Source organism: Mustela nigripes, chromosome 8 (genome assembly GCF_022355385.1).
Source record: "Mustela nigripes isolate SB6536 chromosome 8, MUSNIG.SB6536, whole genome shotgun sequence".
Classification (NCBI taxonomy): Eukaryota; Metazoa; Chordata; class Mammalia; order Carnivora; family Mustelidae; genus Mustela; species Mustela nigripes.
Window position 1 is genome coordinate 71,150,544 of NC_081564.1, and position 22,746 is coordinate 71,173,289.

At 38.8% G+C, this 22,746-nt stretch overlaps 1 protein-coding gene across 1 annotated transcript in view; it reads right to left on the reverse strand.

The window, feature by feature from the left end:
• Nucleotides 1–22,746, reverse strand: part of MBD2 (methyl-CpG binding domain protein 2) — a 67,320-nt gene that overhangs the window by 35,464 nt on the left and 9,110 nt on the right. The window contains exon 2 of the mRNA XM_059409694.1: nt 17,818–17,977. Within this exon, the coding sequence (XP_059265677.1) occupies nt 17,818–17,977 (160 nt within the window). The remainder of the gene's footprint in view (nt 1–17,817; nt 17,978–22,746) is intronic.

Here is a 22,746-nt window from a genome sequence, read left to right on the forward strand (position 1 = left end):
CGCTGCCTTTGGCTCGGGTCATGATCTCAGGGTCCTGGGATCGAGTCCTGCATCGGGCTCTCTGCTCTGCAGGGAGCCTGCTTCCTCCTCTCCCTCTCTCTGCCTGCCTCTCTGCCTGCTTGTGATCTCTGTCTGTCAAATAAATAAATAAAATCTTAAAAAAAAAAAAAAAAGAGTCTGTCTCTTGGTTTGACTTTTTTTTTAAGTATTTTTTACTTACTTAAGTAATCTCTACACCCAGTATGGGGCTCAAACTCATGACTCTGAGATCAAGAGTCACATGCTCCTCTGACTGAGCCAGCCACGTACCCCTGTTTTGTTTCTTAAATTCCACACGAGTGAAATCATATGGAGGGAGCTAGAGATTATGCTAAGCAAAGTCAGTCAATCAGAGAAAGACAAATACCATTATCCATTACTTTAAATCAGATTATTCCAAACTTCTCAATCTCAGCAATATTCAAGTTCACATTTTTAGCACTTCATTATCCAAGACATACATGAAGTTTTCTCATTTAAAAGCTTTCTGTGTACTTTAAAATATAAGAAAACTATGAAATTCATAATTAATTTGATTAGCACGATACTGGGATTTTTAAATGAACAAATGCATTTATGGGTAACACAAAAAGGAGGGTTTTCAGAACAGTAATTAGTACAGCGATCCTCTCAACACTTGAGAATGGACGAAAATAATGGCACACTTGGCCACTGAAATGTTAACTGGTCAGCTATCAGGAGGCCAGGCTTACATAGACCCATGTAAGTTAAATTTACTCCCATTTAAAAAGATAATTAGAAATGGAAGTTCTAATTCTAGCAAACAGAACTCAATTTGGCAACAAACTTAACTAATTATAATCAACTAGTAAATAAAATCTAAAATGTGTCTAGTGAAGTCAAAATGTGGCAGAGCTGTTATTAAGTTCATTTGCAATGAATGCTCTAACAACCACGGGAGGTAGATGGGCAGCAGGGCAAGGAAGGAGAAAAAAAAATGTGATTTAATCATTGTATAGTCTGATTCTGGATATATATATGTGTGTGTGTGTGTGTGTGTGTGTGTGTGTGTGTTCTGGGTATACACACACACACACACACACACACACATATGGTCATCTGTATCTGAAAAAAACATGCCTCTGGTATTTTTGACATAGAAATATACTTGATAAATCCATAGGATAGTCGATGAAGTTTTGTCTTTTCAACTATCCTCAGATAAAAATTGTGCTATCAACTTCCAGGCTGCACAACAATGGTTCTCAAACTTCAGCACACATCAGAACCACCCAGAGGGTCTCTTAAAACGGAGTCTTGGACCTCATTCCTACTAGAGATTGATTCAGTAGAGATCAGAGGTGGGGCCTAGGAACTCGCATTTCTATTAAGGTCTCAGGTGATGCTGCAGCTGCTGACCCAGGGACCACTGGGAAAAATGCTACTCTGAAACAGACTGCAAATTGGTGGCAGGAGAACCAACTTTTAACCTATAGATGTATTTTGTTCAGTTTTTAGTGTTTAATACAATGAACAAACATCTACAAATCTGGAGATTTCACATAAAATCCAGATTCTAGCTTCTCTTAAAAACTCAAAGATCTAGAAATACTGGACTTGATTAGGCCACAGCAGGCCATAACTAATTAATAATGGCTGCTCACAAGAGGTGTCAAGGGCTCTCTTCTAGCAAAATTTCTCAACAACTTATGTTTGCATTACCTGTCTTAACCCTAGGTGTTGAGTTTGTGACCTCTGCTTTAATAATGTTACCAATGTCTTGGGGTGCCTGGATGGCTCACTTGGTTAAGCAACTTCCTTCACCTCAGGTCATGATCTGGAGTCCTGGGATCGAGTCCCACATCGGGCTCCCTGCTCAGCGGGGAATCTGCTTCTCCTGCTGACCTCTCTCCTCTCATGTTCTCTCTCTCTCTCTCATTCTTTCTCTCTCTCTCTCAAATAAATAAAATCTTAAAAAATATATATATATTGCTTGGGATTAACCTCCTTTTGGGGAAATTAATCTGAAGAACTCAAAGACCTATCTAGAACATTCTAAAAAAAAAAATGTTACCAATGTCTAGAAAGGTAAGCATCAGAATATATTAAACTGACAATTAGCACAATTATGGTATTACTTGGACCCACTACTAAATACATCTCCATTAACATCCTCTCCACACCCCCTCCCCCCCCCACCCCCTCTTCTCTGTATGTACTGGGCATGCTTGTCCTTCCTCTGCCAATGTATGTGCTTACCTTTGTGAGGTATATTCTTTTTTTTTTTTTTAACTATTTTTTTTTAGTAATCTCTACACCCAACATGTGGCTTAAACCCACAACCCCAAGATAAAGAATTGCCTGCTCTTCCAACTGAGTTGGCCAGGGGTCCCAAGATACATTCATCTTAAATAAGACTAACAATGTCTCTTAGGCATTTAGCTTCCTATTTTTATAGATTTTCAAAAAATTATTTAGAAGTAAGCCAATTTGACTGACAGGCTGCAAAATAACCACTTAGAATGCTATCTTTAAAAGTGTGAAGCCCAGGAATGTGTATTTTTTAAAGCTCTTCTGGATGGGGCACCTACCTGGCTCAGTCGGCTAAGCATTCAACTCTTGATTTTGGCTCAGGTCATAATCTCAGGGTCCTGGAACTGAGCCTCCCATGGGGCTCTGCGCTCAGCAGGGAGTCTGCTGCTCTGTTTCTCTCTCCCTTGGCCCCCCTCCCCATTCACCTGCACACACACACACAGTCACACACTCTCTCTCTCTCAAATGAATAAACGATTATTTAAAAAAAAAAAAAAAAAAAAAAAGGAAAGAAAGAAACAAAGAAAGGAAACTCTCCCGGTAATTCTGTGATGCACAGGTTTGGATACCCCTCGTTTATGACATGTAGAGCATTCTGAGGCCCTAAGTGAAGCTACCCAAACTCTAAAATAGCTAATATTCAACCTTAAACTTATAGAGAACTTTTCCTGTCACTAGTTAAAATTAGTATGTATCACTAAGTAATACCTTGTTTGGTTTTTAATGTTTCCATTCTTTATTAAAAGAACAATATACTCTGCTGATATTAGAATTAAGATGGCATCAGCAGACACAAAAGTATATTGCAACTTTTTGTATGAGGAAACAGTGGAGCCTCTTAAGATTCTCATTGTTACAAAAATGACTAGAGACAGGAGTCTATTCTAAATGAATCCTGAATTCAAAGACTGTAAGGAAGCATGAAACATAGAAAATTATTGGTGCTACAATGGTAAGATTGTTATTTTTTTTTCATTAACTTATGTTTTTGATGCATTAAGTAAAAATTAGAAGAAAAATCTGGCTAAAAGTATTCAAAATACACAACTCCACTGTCTGATAAAGAGTGCATTCCTCAGTGGGATGGAGTAAGAAATTATTCAAGAAGCTACTGTGTTATTTTTCTCTTGATCTTACTTTGATTTTTATTATGTTTTCTCCCTTTAACTGGCTTGAAAGCTCTGAAGACAGAATTTTTGTACTAATTAATTTCGTATTCCAAAACAGTGGCATGTGATCTGAAAAACTGGACTAACTGGTTTTCCCACAGACTGTCACAAAAACACTAAATTTTATCAGGACTCTCACCTGAGGAATGCCAAAGAGTCATGTTCATATCCAGCTGTATGTCTGAATCCTTTCTTTTTTTTTTCAAAGATTTTATTTATTTATTTGACAGAGATTACAAGTAGGCACAGAGGCAGGCAGAGAGGGGTAAACAGGCTCCCTGATGAGCAGAGAGCCCCATGCGGGGCTCCATCCCAGGACCCTGAGATCAGGATCTGAGCCGAAGGCAGAGGCCCAACCCACTGAGCTACCTAGGTACCCCCGTTTGAATCCTTCTAAATATGACTAATCCATCATAAACATAGGAGTTATAAAGCAAACACTTTTTTAATAGTTGTAATCTTTCTTTTCAGTATAAGAAAAAGTAAAGCATAAGTTTCTTGTATCACAAAATTAAAATAGTAAACACACATGGGGCACCTGGGTGCCTCAGTGGGTTAAATCTCTGCCTTTGGCTCAGGTCACGGTCTCAGGGTCCTGGGATTGAGTCCCACATTGGGCTCTCTGCTCACTGGGGTGCCGGCTTCCCTTCTCTGTCTGTCTGTCTCTCTGCCTAGTTGTGATTTCTCTGTCAAATAAATAAAATCTTTTTTAAAAAATTAGCAAACATGCACATTCTAATATTAGAAAGAAAAGTTTCCCACCTTGCTAAATCTCGGTATATAAGCTAGCCCTCAAATCAAAATTTAATGTATTTTTATAATAATGTGTATATTAGACTGGAAGCACTCAAATAACTCAATTTTTGAGACTCTATTCTATCCCCTTAGGTGCTGGGAGGAATACAAAAATAAATCTATAAATTCTTTTCAAAAGTTTACTTTATGGGCACCTCGGTGGCTCAGTGGGTTAAAGCCTCTGCCTTCGGCTCAGGTCATGATCCCAGGGTCCTAGGATCGAGCCCCGCATCGGGTTCTCTGCTCTGCAGTGAGCATGCTTCCTCCTCTCTCTCTCTCTGCCTGTCTCTCTATCCAATTGTGAGCTTTCTCTCTGTCAAATAAATAAATAAAATCTCTCTTTTTTTTTTTTAAAAGATTTTATTTCTTTGGCAGAGACAGATCACAAGTAGGCAGAGAGGCAGGCAGGGAGAGAGGAGGAAGCAGGCTCTCCGCCAAACAGAGAGCCCGATGCGGGGCTCCACCCCAGGACCCTGAGATCATGACCCAAGCCAAAGGCAGAGGCTTTAACCCACTGAGCCACCCAGGCGCCTTAAATAAATAAAATCTTAAAAAAAAAAAATTTACTTTATCTTTTTCCAATAAATATCTGAGGTGGATCTTTGTACACTCAGAAAGTAACAAATATTCAATAAAAATTAATTTTTAAAAATACAGAATCAGTGACAGGGGAAAACAAATTTCCTTTTGAAAAGACTAATAGTGATCAATACTAGCACTGAGCATCAAAAGTGGATCTAAAATTTTTAGAAGTCTGGGTGAAAAGAGAAACATTAAATCATATAGATACCAGGTTAGAGAGGAGGAAACATACCAATTAATAAGGAAAACAGCTGTTCTGGTATTAAGTCTAGAAAAAAAGTAAAGGCACTAATATCACAACAAATATTAAGCAAACTTCAAATGCTTTTTCTTTTTCAGTGACCTCCGTTAAATGCCAAGAACATAAAATTTAAAGGAAACTTGGAGATGGTGGTTCTTAAAGGGACTAAATACCAGTGTGGTCTAATTATCATGTAGCCTTTCAGCTGACCTAGCTTGACTTAGGCTAGAAAAGAGGGTAATTAAAGAGGTGGACGAAGAGCATGTGTCATCAACCAGTGATTTCTCAAACATTTCTACATTCCTACCAGCTAAAAAATATTTGAAAATACCTCACCTACATTTCAAAGTGGACATCAAGACTATTTCAAACTTTAATGTAAGTAATTGCAAAGAATGAACTACAGTATTTTAAATGTTGACATTTTGATAATAAACATATCACTTTAAGACATATCTAACACAATCTAAATATACCTACCAACCACTTACACATGAACAAACTCTTTAATGGTTAAACATTTTATTTCACTCCTTTTTTTCTTTGAATAATTCCATTCCCCAAGTTATTTCCTATTTTCAACTTGAAAACTTTTCACTGATCATTTATACATCATGAGATTATTTTTTAAACTTCTTGTGATCATAAAGTACTTTGTGATTTAAAAAAAAAAGTTAATAAATTTCTGGTTTACTACCTTAGTAGCAAATAACTGCCCCCAAACAGTAAATCACACATTAGTAAGTGAAATAAAAATTAGATGTATTAAAGTAGAGATTTTTTAAAATTTAGAACTAACTTCATGGGCTTGGATGAGTATTACTAGCTGCTAGAATGGGCCAAGATTTAGAACCAATTCTGTTCCTACTTTTCATTTTTTAAAGATGAACACCAAGAAAACCTGTTCATATAAATGAGTAAATAAGAATGAGTTTTATTGTCAATCTCTGAACTTCTTTTAAGTTGTATGTCAAAATATTGCATTGTGAATCATCAAAAATTTTTAATAATTGAAGTCTACATTAAGTTCTCTATAAATTTTAGACAAAGAATTATACTGGAAGAAAGACTTAAATGTTACCAAGTAATTCATTTTCTTGGCATCAACACCAGTATCTCAAATTACTCCTTTACTAGAGATCACACATTCTGCACCACGGTAATACTGCGGACAAGTAAAAAGTGTGCTCTCCTATAAAACGAGAGAAGGTAGACTACGAAAGGGGAACAGGAGAAAAAAGAGCCTGTACCTCCATCTCAGGTGCATGCTTAGTTCAACAGGAAAGAGTACACACAGAAGTTAAGGATACAGAAATACTTTTAAAATCATCCCTGTTGTGGGGCACCTGGGTGGCTAGTGGGTTATGCCTCTACCTTCGGCTCAGGTCATGATCTTGGGTCGTGGGATCGAGCCCCACGTTGGGCTCTCTGCTTGGCGGAGAGCCTGTTTCCCCCTCTCTCTCTGCCTGCCTCTCTGCCTACTCGTGACCTCCGTCAAATAAATAAAATTAAAAAAAAAAAATCATCCCTGTTGTGTATACCATGTAAGCTGTCACACAGCATAATCCCAACAGCAGGAATTTAATTTTTTATTCTAAATAATCACTTTTCCCAGCCTGGCTTTGAATTAAAGCTGAATGACAGTTTGAAACTGTACATATTCTATGACTAGAGCCAAAAGAACTCATTTTTATCTTAAATCCTGCATATTTTGTACTTTATTCTAAAAATTAGCCATGTTTAAGTTTTTTTGTATTTTTTTTTTAAAGATTTTATTTATTCATTTGACAGAGAGAGACAGCAAGAGAGGGAACACAAGCAGGAGTGCAAGAGGGAGCAGCAGGCTTCCCGCCAGGCAAGGGGCCCGATGTGGGGCTCATGCAGGCCTCATGCAGGACTCGATCCTAGGACCTTGGGATCACAACCTGAGCTGAAGGCAGACACTTAACAACTGAGCGATCCAGGTGCCCCTTAAGTTTTTTTAAAAGATTTTATTTATTTACTTGAGAGAGCAAACAAGCGTGAGCAGGGGGAGGGGCAAAGGGGAAAGCAGACTCCCCACTCATCAGGGAGCCAGAAGCAGGGCTCAAGGCTCTATCCCAGGATCCAGAATCATGACCTGAGCTGAAGGCAGAAGCTTCAACAGAGCCACCCAGGCGCCCCGAGTCATATTTGTTTTAATGTAAAAACGCTGTTCTACCTACCCAAAATGATCAAGTAAAACTGATACGTCCAAGTATCATTCAAGTACCATTCTAATTCTATGGCTTTCCATATAGTACATACCCCCCAAGAGATATTCATACCCCAATTTGAAAAGCAAAGACTATTTTTTCTAAGGTCACTTTTCTCATCTGTAAATAACCACTCATAAGATCCTTACAAGGATCAAACAAGGTAATGCATATATGATGCTGTGGCAATGCAGCTTTCGCTCAATCACTGAACAAATATCCTGAACAAATTTGCCTACTGTGTGCCAGCCACATGCTGGGTATATCATCATCAAAACAAAAAGTCCCTGCTTCAGAGCTAACATTCTGAGGGTTAGGGAAAGACAATAATTAACAAAATAGGCATGTATTTTATAGTCATTTTGGCTTGTAAATTCTGATTAAATATTGCTATTTCTGGAGTGCCTGGGTGGCTCAGTGGGTTAAGCCTCTGCCTTCAGCTCAGGTCATGATCCCAGGATCCTGTGATGGAGCCCCACATGGGGCTCTGCTCAACGGTGAGCCAGCTTCCCTCTCTCTCTCTGCCTGCCTCTCTGCCTACTTGTGATCTGTCTGTCAAATAAATAAAATCTCTAACAAAAAAAATAGTTGCTATTTCTATTATCAGCATTAACATGCTTTTGACCATGCTAATGAAATTTAGGAACTTGGGGTGCCTCGGTGGCTCAGTGGGTTAAAGCCTCTACCTTCAGCTCAGGTCATGATTCCAGGGTCCTGGGATAGAGCCCACATCAGGCTCTCTGCTTGGCAGGGAGCCTGCTTCCCCTTTCTCTCTTTGCCTGCCTCTCTGCCTATTTGTGATCTCTGTCAAATAAGTAAGTAGAGTCTTTAAAAAAAAAAAAAAAAAAAGAGGGGCACCTGGGTGGCTCATTGGGTTAAAACCTCTGCCTTTGGCTCAGGTCATGATCCCAGCATCCTGGGATCGAGCCCCCGCACCACTGGGCTCTGCTCAGCAGGGAGCCTCCTTCCCCCACTCTCTCTCTGCGGACCTCTCTGCCTACTTGCAATATCTATCTGATTTTAAAAAAAAAAGAGAGAGAGAAAAAGAAATTTAGGAACTTAAACCTATTAAGCTTCTCCAGGAGGAAAGCCATCTCCTGCTTTACAAGAGGGGAGCCTGAGTGATATCTTTAGACCAAACCAGTATTATCATCAAAAAATAACTTCAGATTTATTCCAGAATATGTACAGTAGCCTATAGTTAATGCCTTTTCACAAAGTCAAGAACAGTGTACTTTACTATCTTTCAAATTTTTAAAAAATTGAGATACAATTCACATACCATAAAATTCACCATTTTAAAGTTTACAATTCAGTGGTTTTTTAGTACATTCACAAAGTTGTGGAAATTCCATAAGCTTTTGCAAAAAAGTAAAGAATATCTGGAATCTATGATTTTGTACTGAAAAATCCACTTAGTGTAAAATCCCAAGTGTGGGACAAGATTTTTTAAGATCAATGGGAATATTAAAAATATATATAAATATTAGGTGGACTACACTTTGAGCTCATTAAAAAGGACTTGTTAAAAAAAAAAAAAGGACTTGTAGTTAACTGAAATTCATCACTGAAAACAAGTTTTGAAGAGTTCTACTTGAAAAATAACTTCTTGCAGCTTTAGCAAATAGCAGGTCATTAAAGGACTTGTGCAAAAGATGGGAATGAGTTTCAATCCAATACTTACAGAGCAGCTCTATCCAAACTAAGGCAGCTACTCTGTGAAACGGTCTCCTTTACATCCGGCCTGGCTCTAGCTGTGTACACATCCTTGGGAGAATTGTGGAAATAGTCACACAAATTATTTTCTGTAGGGTTTAATTCTCTTCCTGACCTCTAGGTCTATAATGACAGGGACTTCCCTTGCTCTATCTTCAGAGTCTGCAATAATGCCTAAGCATGGAATGTGCTAAAAAAATTTTCTGTGGGATAAATGATTGCATAAAATGTCTATTATACATAAAACTTCGGTTATGCAGACCTTACTCTTCAAGTCTCATTTTCTGCTTTAAACTTACGGGTGCTAAATAGGTGGAAAATATAATTTAATGCAGTCTACAATATCCATCTCAATTTTATTATGGAAAGAATAGTCATCTGTATTATCTGCCTTGAGATTACCAATATAAGAGAAGCAGTCCCAAGACTTCCTCCATCTATTACTATTTAACACATATACTTATAGGTATCTGGCCAGTGTCTTTGTCTGAGTCACACAGACAGCCCACAGTCAGGACCAGATTTCAACTGTATACTCTGTTCTAACATTTACCAAAATTAATACCACTGCACATCACATTCCTATCTCAGGAGTAACCAAATAGTCAATTCCCTCTGATTATACATTATCACCCATCACTCATCCCCATAATATTCTGTACATCCACTCATCTATCCCATTGTTCAGTGGCTTTTAAACTTTTTTGATGCATCCCTCTCCCAATCTTACACTGTACACTCCTGAATGACCGACTAGGCTTTCCTATGTCCTCAGTATTTTCTCTAAACATTCTCTCCAGCTCCTGCACTTACTGACTTGGCCATCCCTTGAAGATACTTGCCCCTCAGGTTCTCTCAAATGAAACTTCTTTCTCTCCCTCCCCCAACTCCTTTCTACCTTTTTCCTTCTCACTCTCAACTGCATGTCCAAGGGTCAAGAGGTGGTATAGGTTTTATCATAACTCTCTCCTATTTTTCTCAAATAATTTCTCCATTTTTGATCCTTTAAAAATACCAGTTCTTGGAAGCTCCTATCTGGCTATACGACGTTTCGCTCTCCTCCCTTTCTTCTTAGGTCGCTAGACTTACATAGTTTCCATTTCAGTTTCTCTCCATCCCAACTCTTATCCTCCTTCAGGGAGACCTCATTATTCATGTGGATAATTCAGCCAACATCCTGGGTCCTTCGATCTCTTCCTCTGCCCACGCTCACTCAACTAAATTATAGCCACAGCCTTGTCAGTACTAGTAACTACACCATCTCCAGTATCTCAATCGAGCATCCAACTCTCCAATTCCTCCTTCCTATCATTGCAGCTCACGTTCTCAGAACCGCCCTCTGCGTTTCTTTCACAAAGTATCTCCTGTCCAGCAGTATCTCCTGTCCATTGACTGCCCTATTTTCTCACTCGACCTTAACCACTTTCACATTCCACCCTACCCAGCACAGGTTCTATGGTCCATCATCATCATATTGCAAATGTGCCTGACTTTCTTGACCTCTGCAGTTTCTCCACTTCTTCTCAAACTTTTCAAAGTCCTTTAAGTTGGGAGTTTAACCAAATGAGCATCTCTTTATCTACCACCTGGTGAATCTCTTCTCTAGCCAAACAAAATTTACTGAAAGATTTGCCCAAGCTCATTTTCCCTCTTACTCATTTTCAACCCTCTAAAATCTGACTTCTGTTGCCACTGAAAACCAAGGTTATTAATTAGCTTCATGCTGCCAAATTCAATGGGAGTTTCTCGGTCTTCCTCCACTCAACCCTTCAATGGCATCAGTGTAACTGACCACTCTTCTTTCTGAAGCTTTCTCCTCTCCCATGTCTCTATCTTTTTTTTTTTTTTTTTAAGATTTTATTTATTTATCAGAGAGAGAGAGAAGGGGAGAGAGCGAGCACAGGCAGACAGAATGGCAGGCAGAGGCAGAGGGAGAAGCAGGCTCCCTGCTGAGCAAGGAGCCCGATGTGGGACTCGATCCCAGGACGCTGGGATCATGACCCGAGCCGAAGGCAGCTGCTTAACCAACTGAGCCACCCAGGCGTCCCTCCCATGTCTCTATCTTACTGGACATTCTTTCTCAACCCACTTTGCTGATTCCTTCTACTCTAACCAAGTTCTAATTATTGGATTTTCTCAGAGGTCGGTTTGGGTAATCTCCTTTAGTCCCATCACTTAGAATAACACTACCTCTGTGCCGATGACCTTCCAGCTGAGACCTCTCAATCAGCGTACCAACTGCATACATGACACTTCCATTTGGATGTTTAGTAAGCAACTCAAACTATGCATGTTTAAAATGTGTTTTATCCATCCATATAAATTCTCCTAAGGTGACCTCAGTGAATGGTAACCCAATCACTGGGTCAAGTCTCACACTTGAGTATTTTCTTTTGTCTTCTTCCCCACCCAATCATTAGCAAATCCTGAAAATTCTATATCAAAACAGATCTAGAGACTACTTCTTTCCACCACCACATGTCCAGGCTATCATCATTTATCAGCAGACTACTATATAATAGCTATTTGCTGCTCACTTCTTTGTCGTCCATTACATTTCAAATTAACAGAAACTGAACAGTGGCCCATACTTAAGGGAGATACTAATAATCCCTTATAAGGACTTCAAGGCCTACAAACGCTAATTTATCACCTGTGATCTGCTCACTCCCTCTTTTCGCCCCCAACTATATCCACTAGAGAGATACCAGAAGATACTCCATTCAACGAATGCTTAATACACTGATGAAGAGGAAACCAGCAACTTTGGAAAAGATTTTAGTGACTTTCTCTAAAGGTGAGGACTGTTGGTAGAAGGAATGAGGTCACTGTTTCCAGTGTGGATGGAAAGATTCTAGGGAAGAATCCAAGAGGCAGTTCTTACCACACAGTGTGCTCTACCAGGTGCTGGTAATTAGAACTGACCCTACCACAGAGCTCGTTAGTACTAGTTGACCATGGGGTCCCAACGATACAAATAAGTCAGCCCCCTAAGGTACTGCTGGAATAACTGAAAAAATCCCTTATCTGTTCGACAAAGGCCTCATTTGAGATACAAGTGAGTTGGTCCCTCATATCTTTTGCCAAGGCCTTGCTTCCTCTCCTGTTTCTAAAACAGTCATTATTACCTTCCTTAGCTCTATTTTCCTTTGAGAATTTGATAAAGATAAGACTCTCTCCTCAGAAAAGTGCGTAACAGAAAATACTGCACTCAGTTCAAAGGTTCCTGGAGGGCCTCCTGAAGAATGTTCTCTGGTTGGACACCTGCCTGTCTTCCCTATTTGCCTCTTTCACACACTGAAGGAAAAAACAATAATGTTCCTTGGTCACGCGTTCTAAATATCGTCCTCTCTCCTCCACCTCTCATTCAAGCTCTGTAAGAGTAGTCTAACCATTTTTATGGGGAGAGGGGTACAAATGAACATATATGCCCATGTTTTTAAACGCACAGAAGCTCTGGAAGGCTATACAAAACAACCGATTAAGAACAGTTTCCTCTCGAGAAGAAGACCGCACATGAAAGACTGGAGAGGGAGACTTTTTTACTATTCTTTCATCCTCTGTACAAATTACCTAATCAAATAATAATAAATCTAAATTTTAAAACTTTTAAATAAGCAGGCTACATTTGCTTCTAATTTCTCATTTCCCAGAAACTTTCTAGCATTTTAAGAAAGACTTCTTAAGACCAGGCCCCTCAAAACTGGTTATGAAAGGTTATCAGATGCCTTTAATTTGGAAACCAATGGTTACTACAAAGTTTTTATCCTCCTTGATCTCGCCATGTCATTTAACAAAAATTTTCTTTCCTAGGCTTTTAGAACACGGAATTTTCTTGATTCTCCTACTACCTTTCTGGAAATTCCTTCTTACTCTCCACAAAATTAATTTATTCATTTATTCACTACTAACAGTGTGACAAAATACTTTTCTCTTATTTGCACCTTTGTTAAGCGATTCTAACAAGCTATGACAATCTACAATGACAGGAGTTCTCAAAGCGTGACTTCAGAGTTCCTGGGCATGCACCAGATCCCTTCAAAACTCCAAGAAATAAAACTTGTAACCGGTCTTCTTCACTCCATCCCCAAACTTGCTCTTCCTCCCCTATTCTTTATCAACAACCTTCACCCCAAGTGACTCAAGCCAAAACTGCAGCAGGTACGAACAGTTCTCTCTACAATCATCAGTACTTACACCCAATTTCTCTTGACTGAATCTCATACCTTTCCATACCTCCCGGGATAGTGTTAGTTGCCATCACTTCTCTAGACTACAACAGCCCACTATCCCTACTTCCAGTTTCATCTTTTCCCAAATCCATTCTCCACGCTGCACCCATTCTAGATCCAATACCCAGTCTGATTCTCACCATCACTACCTGTTCACTTAGTTTCTCAAACTGCAGATACTGCCCCCAAGATAAATTAGCTCACTACAAGAATTCTTATTATTTTGTTGAGAATAATTAAAATAAGCACATTCTACATCACCCGGTTACAAACCTACGACACAGCCATATAGAACCCAAGACTGTATTTATAAAATCACAATAGGCTACTACCATAAACCAAAGTAATTTATGAGAAATCAATAATGGCAGACTTCTACAACTAATTCCGTACAAGACAACATGATGCTCTTTATTTCCCAATGTATCAAATCTGTGTGAATAGAGAAATGTGATGAAAGAACTGAGTCTTTCCAAGGTATTAGTAGCACTGAAAAGCCAATCTAAAAAAATAACTTGTTGCATACCAATACATATTGTAAGCATTTTATAAAATATACATATGTCACATTAACGTTAGGGAACCTGGACAGTATTAGTTTTGTAGCTTTAATTTATACACATTTCAGTGCTGTTAAGAACTAGAAACATAAGAATTTCATTTAATGTTTACACATCTGAAACACTGAAACAAAAGGAACTGCTAACAACAAAACCAAACTACTGGACTTCCCAAAACATATTTTGCACCCAGCATCACTCTATTTTTTTATCCAATCCCGGTCTTTCCAATTACATTTTTAAGGAAACTTACCGTTTTAAGAAATTAGCTTCCTTTTTAAAATTGAGGGTCATATCTCTGAAACCTTAAAACATCCCTCTTTAAAAGATCAAAGCCTGGATAAATGCCTAAATATTTAGCTTTCTAAGCAAAGGTTTTGTTGTCTCGTTTACATATTGAGAGAGCTAAATAGCTCTCAATATTGTCCAATACAGTAGCCACCAGAAATATATGGCTATTTAAACTTAAACAAAACTAAAAATTAGTTATTCAGTCTCACTAGCCACATTCCAACTACTCACTAGCCAGCCACACATGGCTGGTGGCAACATTTCCATCACCACATAACTATCATTTCTTCCTCGGAGTAAGCTTTGGAGAAAGCTGCTCATCACTTCAAACTCCATACTGAGGACTTCCAAATCTTTGTCTAGTCTTTTTCCATTAACCTAATGGAATAGCTCCAGCAACCTAATTGACAGATACACTTTATCCACTAGAAAGACGGAGGTGGCAACTGGAAATAACTATGGTAGTGGCAAATCAGTAAGGCACAATATGATCAGGAATGGAACAGATTTTCAGAGTAAGGTTAAGACTGAGACTGAGACAAGAAGGAATAGGTACTGCAAAAACAGTAAATATTAATCAAAAGATAATGCCCATTCCACTGTACCCTTTCATCCTAAAATAACTGCCACTTTGCAAAGATCTTCAAAAAATATTTTCTCTACCATACCTGAAGTATTATGCATCCAGGAAACTTACTTTTGATATGGAACATATACTAAGATCTCAGTTTATAATCCATCATTATAAACTACAATTTAACCTATTTCGAAGTTTATTTTAATAACATTTCAAATTCTTTCTAGGGTTTTTTTGTTTAAGTTTTATTTATTTGTCAGAGAGAGAGAAAGCACAAGCAGGGCAGTGACAAACAGAGGCAGAGGGAGAAGCAGGCTTCCCGCTGGGCAGGGAGCCCTCTGGGGACTTGGTCCCAGGACCCTAGGATCATGACCTGAGCCTGAAGACAGTGACTTGACCAATGGAGCCACCCAGGCATCCCTCTTTCAAGGGTTTTCAAAAACCTCAAAAGCAACACAATTATGCACTTTAGCCAAGTTTATAACTATATAGCAAAACTAACTAACACTCCTATTTACCAATTTATATCTCCCAGTGTTCTCCATACTGTATTATTTTTTCCATACTGTATTATTTTTTAAAAAGATATAATACAGAATTAGCCACAAAGACATTTTCTGCTTTTTTAGAGATAGTCAATATTGGCATTACTCCAAAAGAGAGCTTATTTTTAAAACTTCAACTCCATTTTTGTGACTGTTTAATTAAAATAAAATCAGGTGCAAAAATAAGACTATGCCCCCCCGCCAATTCAGACAGAAACTTCAGAAAACAATGACAATGAAAGGCACTTTCAAAATAATAACTTTCAAAATAATTAATTTATTCAATATTTATGACCACTATAAAATTCTGGAATGAGGTGGATATTAACTCAAATAAACATGAAGCAAACATTTACTAAGTACCTACCGTGTGCTAGGCTTTGGACTACCTATACCAAAAAAAAAAAAAGGAAAGACAGTCCTTGCCCTCATGGAGCTCACAGTCTAGTCGAAGCAGACAAACAATCACAAATACAATGGCAAAGCACCAGGGAGGCATTATGGAAGAAGGGACTGGTTCTGCCTGGAGAATGCAGGGGCAGGCTTCACAGAGGTGGAGACAATGGAGCTGGGCCTTGGATGAGGAGGAGTTCACCAGATGGAGGGGAAGGGGGGAAGCGCATTCCAAGCAGAGGAAACAGCACATGAGCAAGCAGAATCTTGAAAGCACATGCCATGGTGCAGGGCGATGAGCGGTCCAGCGCAGCTAGAGCATAAAGGTGCACACAAACTAAAGAGACGAATTAGTTTTTGGTTTTTAGAGAATCATAACTATCAAGAACACATCTTCATATACTTAGTGTAGTTTAACTGTGATTCTGAAAACAACAGGGCGGCCTGAAAGCATCCCATTCATTTCATAAATATCTAACCCCTTTTGATAGGTACCCAGCATTGTGGTTAGAGTTTTTTTTTTTAAAGGCAATTTTAGAAAACTAAATCTTAATTTTGCTCTATATATTTAAGGAGAAAAATCAACCTAAAATAAGGGTTTTCTTAAGCTGAATCACAGAGCTATACACTCTACAGTTTCTCGCTTTCTTTTACACTTCCTCTACCACCACCGTCTTTTACCCTTAACACCTTCATAGCTATCAACCCAAAGTAACCCCCACAGTTAAGCAACAGAGAAAGCGACTGCAGCCTTCCCTTCCCATTCTGCCTATAAACAAGGTACCTGACAAGGTCCCTACGGTAAATCGATGCATGGTAACCAATGCAACAGACAAAGAAACAATGTACTCGGTCCCCCATACCAATTTTTGGAAATTAGACTATTATTAACAAACTATTAAGCTGAATTCTGAATAAAGAGAGACATAAAGCAGAGACCTTTACTCTTCAGGAAGAGTAAAAAGATAAAGAGGAAGAAATCTTGGGTCAAAAAATTTCCATGTACACTGGCCACCAAGCAATGTTCACCAAGGAAGCTTGGTGCTTAGGAAGGTGCAGTGGAGAAAGGAGAGGAACTCACATGGGTCAAATACTTTATTAGACGTTTTCATATAAATTCCTATTTACTCCTTGCAATAATGCAAAGGGAAAGAGTTCATTACCTTAGTTTTACAAATGAGAGATCTGAGGCCATCAGAGGTTAAAAAGAGTTACCCATGACTGCCTGAGCTAATAAATGACAGAGCCAGTACATCAAACCACGCCTGCCTGGTTCCAAAGCCCAACCCATCCTGCACACTGCCTCAGGGTACCTAAAACGAACACAGTACTCCCAAGCAGCATGAGAGGTTGTATCCAGGTTATATACACCCTGGAAAGAAAAGTCCTTACTTTTCCCATAGTCTGTGAAATGACCGTGGTAGTCTGTGAAATGACAGTGGTGGAAATACACACAGATCTCTGAAATTTGGAGGAAAAAAAATGGAACCAAAATGGTTATATAAGATTAGCTGCAGTGGGGGAGGAGCTAAAGTAAAGATATTGGGTGCTCTGATACAATTAAATTAGCATAATAACCCAAATGCTACTGTTTAAATTATCATACAATAAACCATCAACTAAGCCACTCAATAAAATTAAGAGCTAATGGAAAAATCTCCAATCACAGTATTGGGATGTGAATATTACTGCTAGAAGTCATTAACCTCAATATCATCAAAAGTCAAAATAAAAATTGCCCTTTCTCAAATCCTAATTCTGAAAACTGATAGGTAAGCATAAACTATGTGGTAAGCGTACTTGCCACATTAAAATTTTGCCTCTTTTGGGAAATAGGAACTATTTTAAGGAAAAAAAAAGAGACAATTAACATCAACACAGAAATCTTTTGTAAACAGTCCCAGTGGGCCAAAAATACTATGTTGGCTTAGACAGATATTGAAATACTATTTTCAACTATGCACAATTTACTTACGTAAAGTACTGCCAACTACCAGAAAATTAATCAGATCTGTAAATCCAAATACTTTGGGTGGGGGGGGGGGGGGGGGGGGGAGAGGAGATTGGGAGGTTCAGGCAGCCAAAATTGTAGTGACATAATTACAGTGTAAGATACTTTGTGGAGAGCTTCTGAAATAGCAACCATATGCTCTAAGTAAATTCACCAACCTTATTTTGATTGAGAGGATCATTCCGCAGTCTCTGTTTGTTCTTCTGTAATTTACTAGGCATCATCTTTCCAGTTCTGAAGTCAAAACTGCTGAGGTCAACAGTATTTCCCAGGTACCTTGCCAACTGAGGTTTGCTTCTGAACTTCTTACCACTCGGACTAGAAGAAAGAGAACATTCATTGTACAAAAGATAACAATGTTTCCCCTAGATCTCTACATAAACCTTTTGTCACATCTTTCTTTCTATCCTGATTGTTACCACACCAGAATTTTACATGTTTTACATCATTGTTCCTCAAAAAAATGGCAAAGTTTTAAAGGAATTTCATAGCTTCCCTGTAAGAAGACATAATGTATCACAGAATATTACACTCTACTAGGTACACCAACTGAGTACATAACAGATGTTACTGCAGATTAGCCCACCAGTCACCCAGTAGCCACAGACAGAATCCCTGTATAAACTGCACGCACAGCACAATGCGCACACTGCAAATGTCTTCAATATTACAAACTTATTTCTAAATTGACTTCTGAAGAGCTTTTTTTGGGGGAAGTATTACATACACACAATGTTAGCAGTGATCAGAACTTCAGAAAAAATTCTTCTGAAGTCAACAATCCTTATTAAAAACACTTGGAATCCATATATTCTTTGGGCTACCAATCTGAACTCATATTTATGAAAGAAAAAATATTGAATTTTGATAATATTTAAATGCTCCCTAATGTAACTACTCAAAGCAGGAAACTAAGGCAAATATTTGCAAATGTGTTTGTACATTGCTGACATGAGTTTTATCAGCCAAACTCCTATGTGAGAAGCTTATCAGGAATAACTTACTTGTCATAAGAAATATTGTTGAAGCCGAAAAATTATAAAAGTGCCAGAATTATACAGAAAACTATTCTTTTCTAAAACTTTTTTTGCATCTAGCATTCATCTATAAGAAAATTTTTATAGGAAGAATGCCTCATATCATCTAATAAATTTTCGGAGCCAAATTTGCTAAAATCAACGTTAATGTCAGCACAGATATGTTACCAGAAGAAAACTGTAAGAATTCTAAAATATTTCTCCAAAAAGCCAACATGTCCTATTTAGAACTTAACCTTGCACGAACTGACCACAATAAATGAAATATAATTGAAGAGGAAGACAACAGAGTATTTTGGCTGGGAAACCAAGCAATTAAAAACCTGCCCTGGAAGAGCAAAACTTCTCTTTGGGTCAAATCCAAACCAACCCATTGCACTTTGTCACAAACTCTATGGTATTCTGCCACCAATGACTTCAAGACAAAAGATGATCACCACAGCATTTTTCCCCCACAATCACATAATGTAAGTATTCCTGCAACACAATTCAAGTTCTAAAATGCAACCTACAGAAGGAGGTCACAACCGACATTCTCAATCAGATATCACTCTGATGAGACACCTCATTAGTGCAATAAAAGCTGAGATTAAGATTGGATTTAGTTTCGACAGACTAGTGTTCCAGAAGATGAAAATACTAAGGTAGCAACCTCTCCCAAAAAGATAAGCACTATTATTTTTAAGGATCTAGCTTAGAAACAACTAGAAAGTCATTCTTTAAGAAATCAATTGACTAATTTCTCCAGTGAGCCCTGCAATGAGTCATTCCTTATGAACAGCTGAAATGCCAGTTACCTACTGCAGCTGAAAGCATACTAGAGCCTCACTACAACATTCCTCCACAGAACAAAGCTCATTAGAGATCAGTTTTAGACACGCTTCGCCAAATTAAGAAAATCTAAATACTTAAGAACTCAGTTAAAAGGCCGTACTCATGGGGCACCTGGGTGGCTCAGTGGGTTGAAGCGTCTGCCTTTGGCTCAGATCATGATCCCAGGGTCCTGGGATCGAGCCCAGCATCGGGCTGTGTGCTCAGCGGAGAGCCTGCTTCCCTTCCTCTCTCTCTGCCTGCCTCTCGGCCTACTTGTGATCTCTGTCTGCCAAATAAATAAATTAATAATTTTTTTTAAAAATGCCATACTCATGAAATGTGATTGCCTAGTTTATGACCTAGATTAGCTATTTCATATGGCTTAAACTGTTCCTATGTTTATTAATTTTAAAAACCAAATGGAAACTGAAAGGTCTAAGACACTCCACTGATAACTAAATTAGCAACAAAGTAAGAAAGTGGAAATCAAGTTTTAACCGTTAACATCCCCCCAGAAAGGTGGCATATCAACTGGTAACCAGGCTGGTATTCATACCAAACTCTCTGTCCCCCAACATAAGATGGAATTCTATGACATGTCCGTACTGGATAGCTACAAATACTCGTCATACACACTGTTGCCTTCACAACAGTGTACAAGCCATTTTCTTCTCTGTAACTGCTATAGTCTGTGCTTGGTGCTTTAAGGAAAGTCACCTGGAGGTGCCTGGGTGGCTCAGTTGGCTATGCCGCTGATTTCAACTTGGGTCACGGTCCCAGAGTCCTGGGATTGAGGTCTGCATTGGGCTCTCTGCTCAGCAAGGAATCTGCTTCTCCCTCTGCTTGTGCTCTCTCCCTCTCAAATAAATAAAATCTTAAAGAAAGAAAGAAAGGAAACAAACACCAACCTGCCTGCCCCAGGAGATTTTTAAACAAGGGACCTTCCTCCGTGCAGGATGAAGACAAGCATATAGAAAGGCAAGGCCCAAGGGAATGGTTAAATAAGAATTCTGCCCATCAGATATAAAATATGTGCACAGCACCAAAACGAACCTGGCAGGGGCAGATGAAATAATGCTAGATTAACAAAAAGATTGCCTGTCACTTAAGCTCTGGTCTTAACCCAGACTGCCCTCTAAGATGGCCGCAGTAAACTGAAGTCCCCACACACCAGAACTTAACGTGACTAAGCTTTTATTCTAAAAGCAGCAAACTACAACTTAGGAAAATTACTTTAAAAAAAAAGTTCTAGAAGACTAGTGAAGGATATTAGTCATTTTCAGTTTCTACCAAAGTGATTACTTCTAATCCTAGTAATGAAATACTAATATTTCACTTTCAACCACAAAAAAAAATTCCCTACCAACTGCCCCCAGATATGCCAGCCCTGAACCGACTTGTGATTTCACCTTTAACTTCTCTACCTTTCAAATACCCAAAAGGAATGATTAAATTAAAATAAAGACATGAATTTTTTTTCATGTAAGAACATTTCATCATTTGAACTGTGTCTTTGCTTTCATTTTTTTAAAAAGATTTGATTTACTTATTTGACAGACAGAGACCACAAGTAGGCAGATAAGCGGGGGGGGGGGGGGGGGGGAGCAGGCCCCCTGCGGAGCAGAGAGCTTGATGCTGGGCTCAATCCCAGGACCCTGGGATCGAGACCTGAGCAGAAAGAAAAGGTTTTAACCCACTGAGCCTCCCAGGTGCCCCTAAACTGTTTAAAGCACTTCTTAAGCCTAACTCCATCCTTAGAGGTTTCTAACTATAGATTATCAAAAAGAAATTCCATTTGGTATCTGACTTTCAACTTTAAAAAAAACCTCACTGAGATACAGAAACTACTTAAATTGTGGTCATCTTAATTTAGTAATATTCTCATTTTATCACTCTATAAATTCACGTGCAAACATCATTCCCTGATCTAGCAACTGTCACATGCCTTGCCAGTTTCCACATAAAAACTAATTCTTCTGAAAACCTGTTGCTTGCCTGTGCAACTGCACTCTATAAACACTCCCCTAACACAGCAGAACCTCTTTTTTCATGTTACTTGGGTAACACGGATCATCATGATGTTTAGTCAAACATTATGAGGAGACCAGACTCTGAGCAAACACAAATGTATCTTTAAACCAGTTTCTAACAGGATGAACTGGGGGGATGGCAATAATCAGAGTGCGATACGGTGAAACTGGCTTATGAGTTGTCAAGGAGCACTGTGGTCAGCAGATGGTGGCTATACGGCTGAAGATCGTGTTCAGAAGTGCATCACTTGCCAACAGTACTTTGTGAGGAATAATAAAAACCTCCACACTAAAAATTCTCTAAACTACAGCACTGGAAACATTTTGAGAATAAAGAAACATCAACTTTCTACTGTTTTCTACCTTTTTTTTTTTTTAATATATATTTTATTTATTTATTTTACAGAGAGATCACAAGTAGGCAGAGAGAGAGAGACCGAGACAGACATCAGGCTGAGCAGGGAGCCTGATGCAGGGCTTGATCCCAGGACCCTGGAATCATGACCGGAGCTCAAGGCAGAGGCTTAACCCCCTGAGCCACTCAGGCGCCCCTGTTTTCTACCTTCTTTAAATGTTAAGGCTAACTTGTTAGCTACAGAGTACATATTAAAAGAAAAAGATTTCTCTAACTTTATATAACAATTGTCTCCACAAGTCGAGTTTTGGCTGAGACTAAGATCTGAAATTAAAATTAACTTTTTGTACTTTAGTACAAAAACATGTAATCAGAAAACTGCCAAATCAATTAACTTAAATAATACATGCCATTGCCTCAAAGCTGAATGCCGTACACACAAAGAAATCTACCTTCAAGTCATCCCCCGTCTCGAAATCCCTTCTTCCCAATCCTTACATGCAGGCCTTTCCTAAAGCAACCCGTCTCAGCCCTCCGCTGCAGATTTCATCTCCTCTTGCCTTACTTCTATTCTCCCATCTCCGGTCAGTTACTAAATCCAGTTCCTTCATTTTCACCTTTGAATCCATCCTTCCTTTCCTTTGTTGTTGCCTAATCAAGTCTTAACACCTTGGGTCTAAATCACCAGGACAAGGTAAGTGACTCTATTTGCTTGTCTCTGCATTCTCAACTATCCAAACTACTCTTCCTAAAACACCACTCTGACCAGAGTTCCAATTTAAAAGTCTTCAATGACTTTAACCCATTAGCAAATGGAAGCCAAACATCTTAGCCCTGCATGTAGCATTCTTT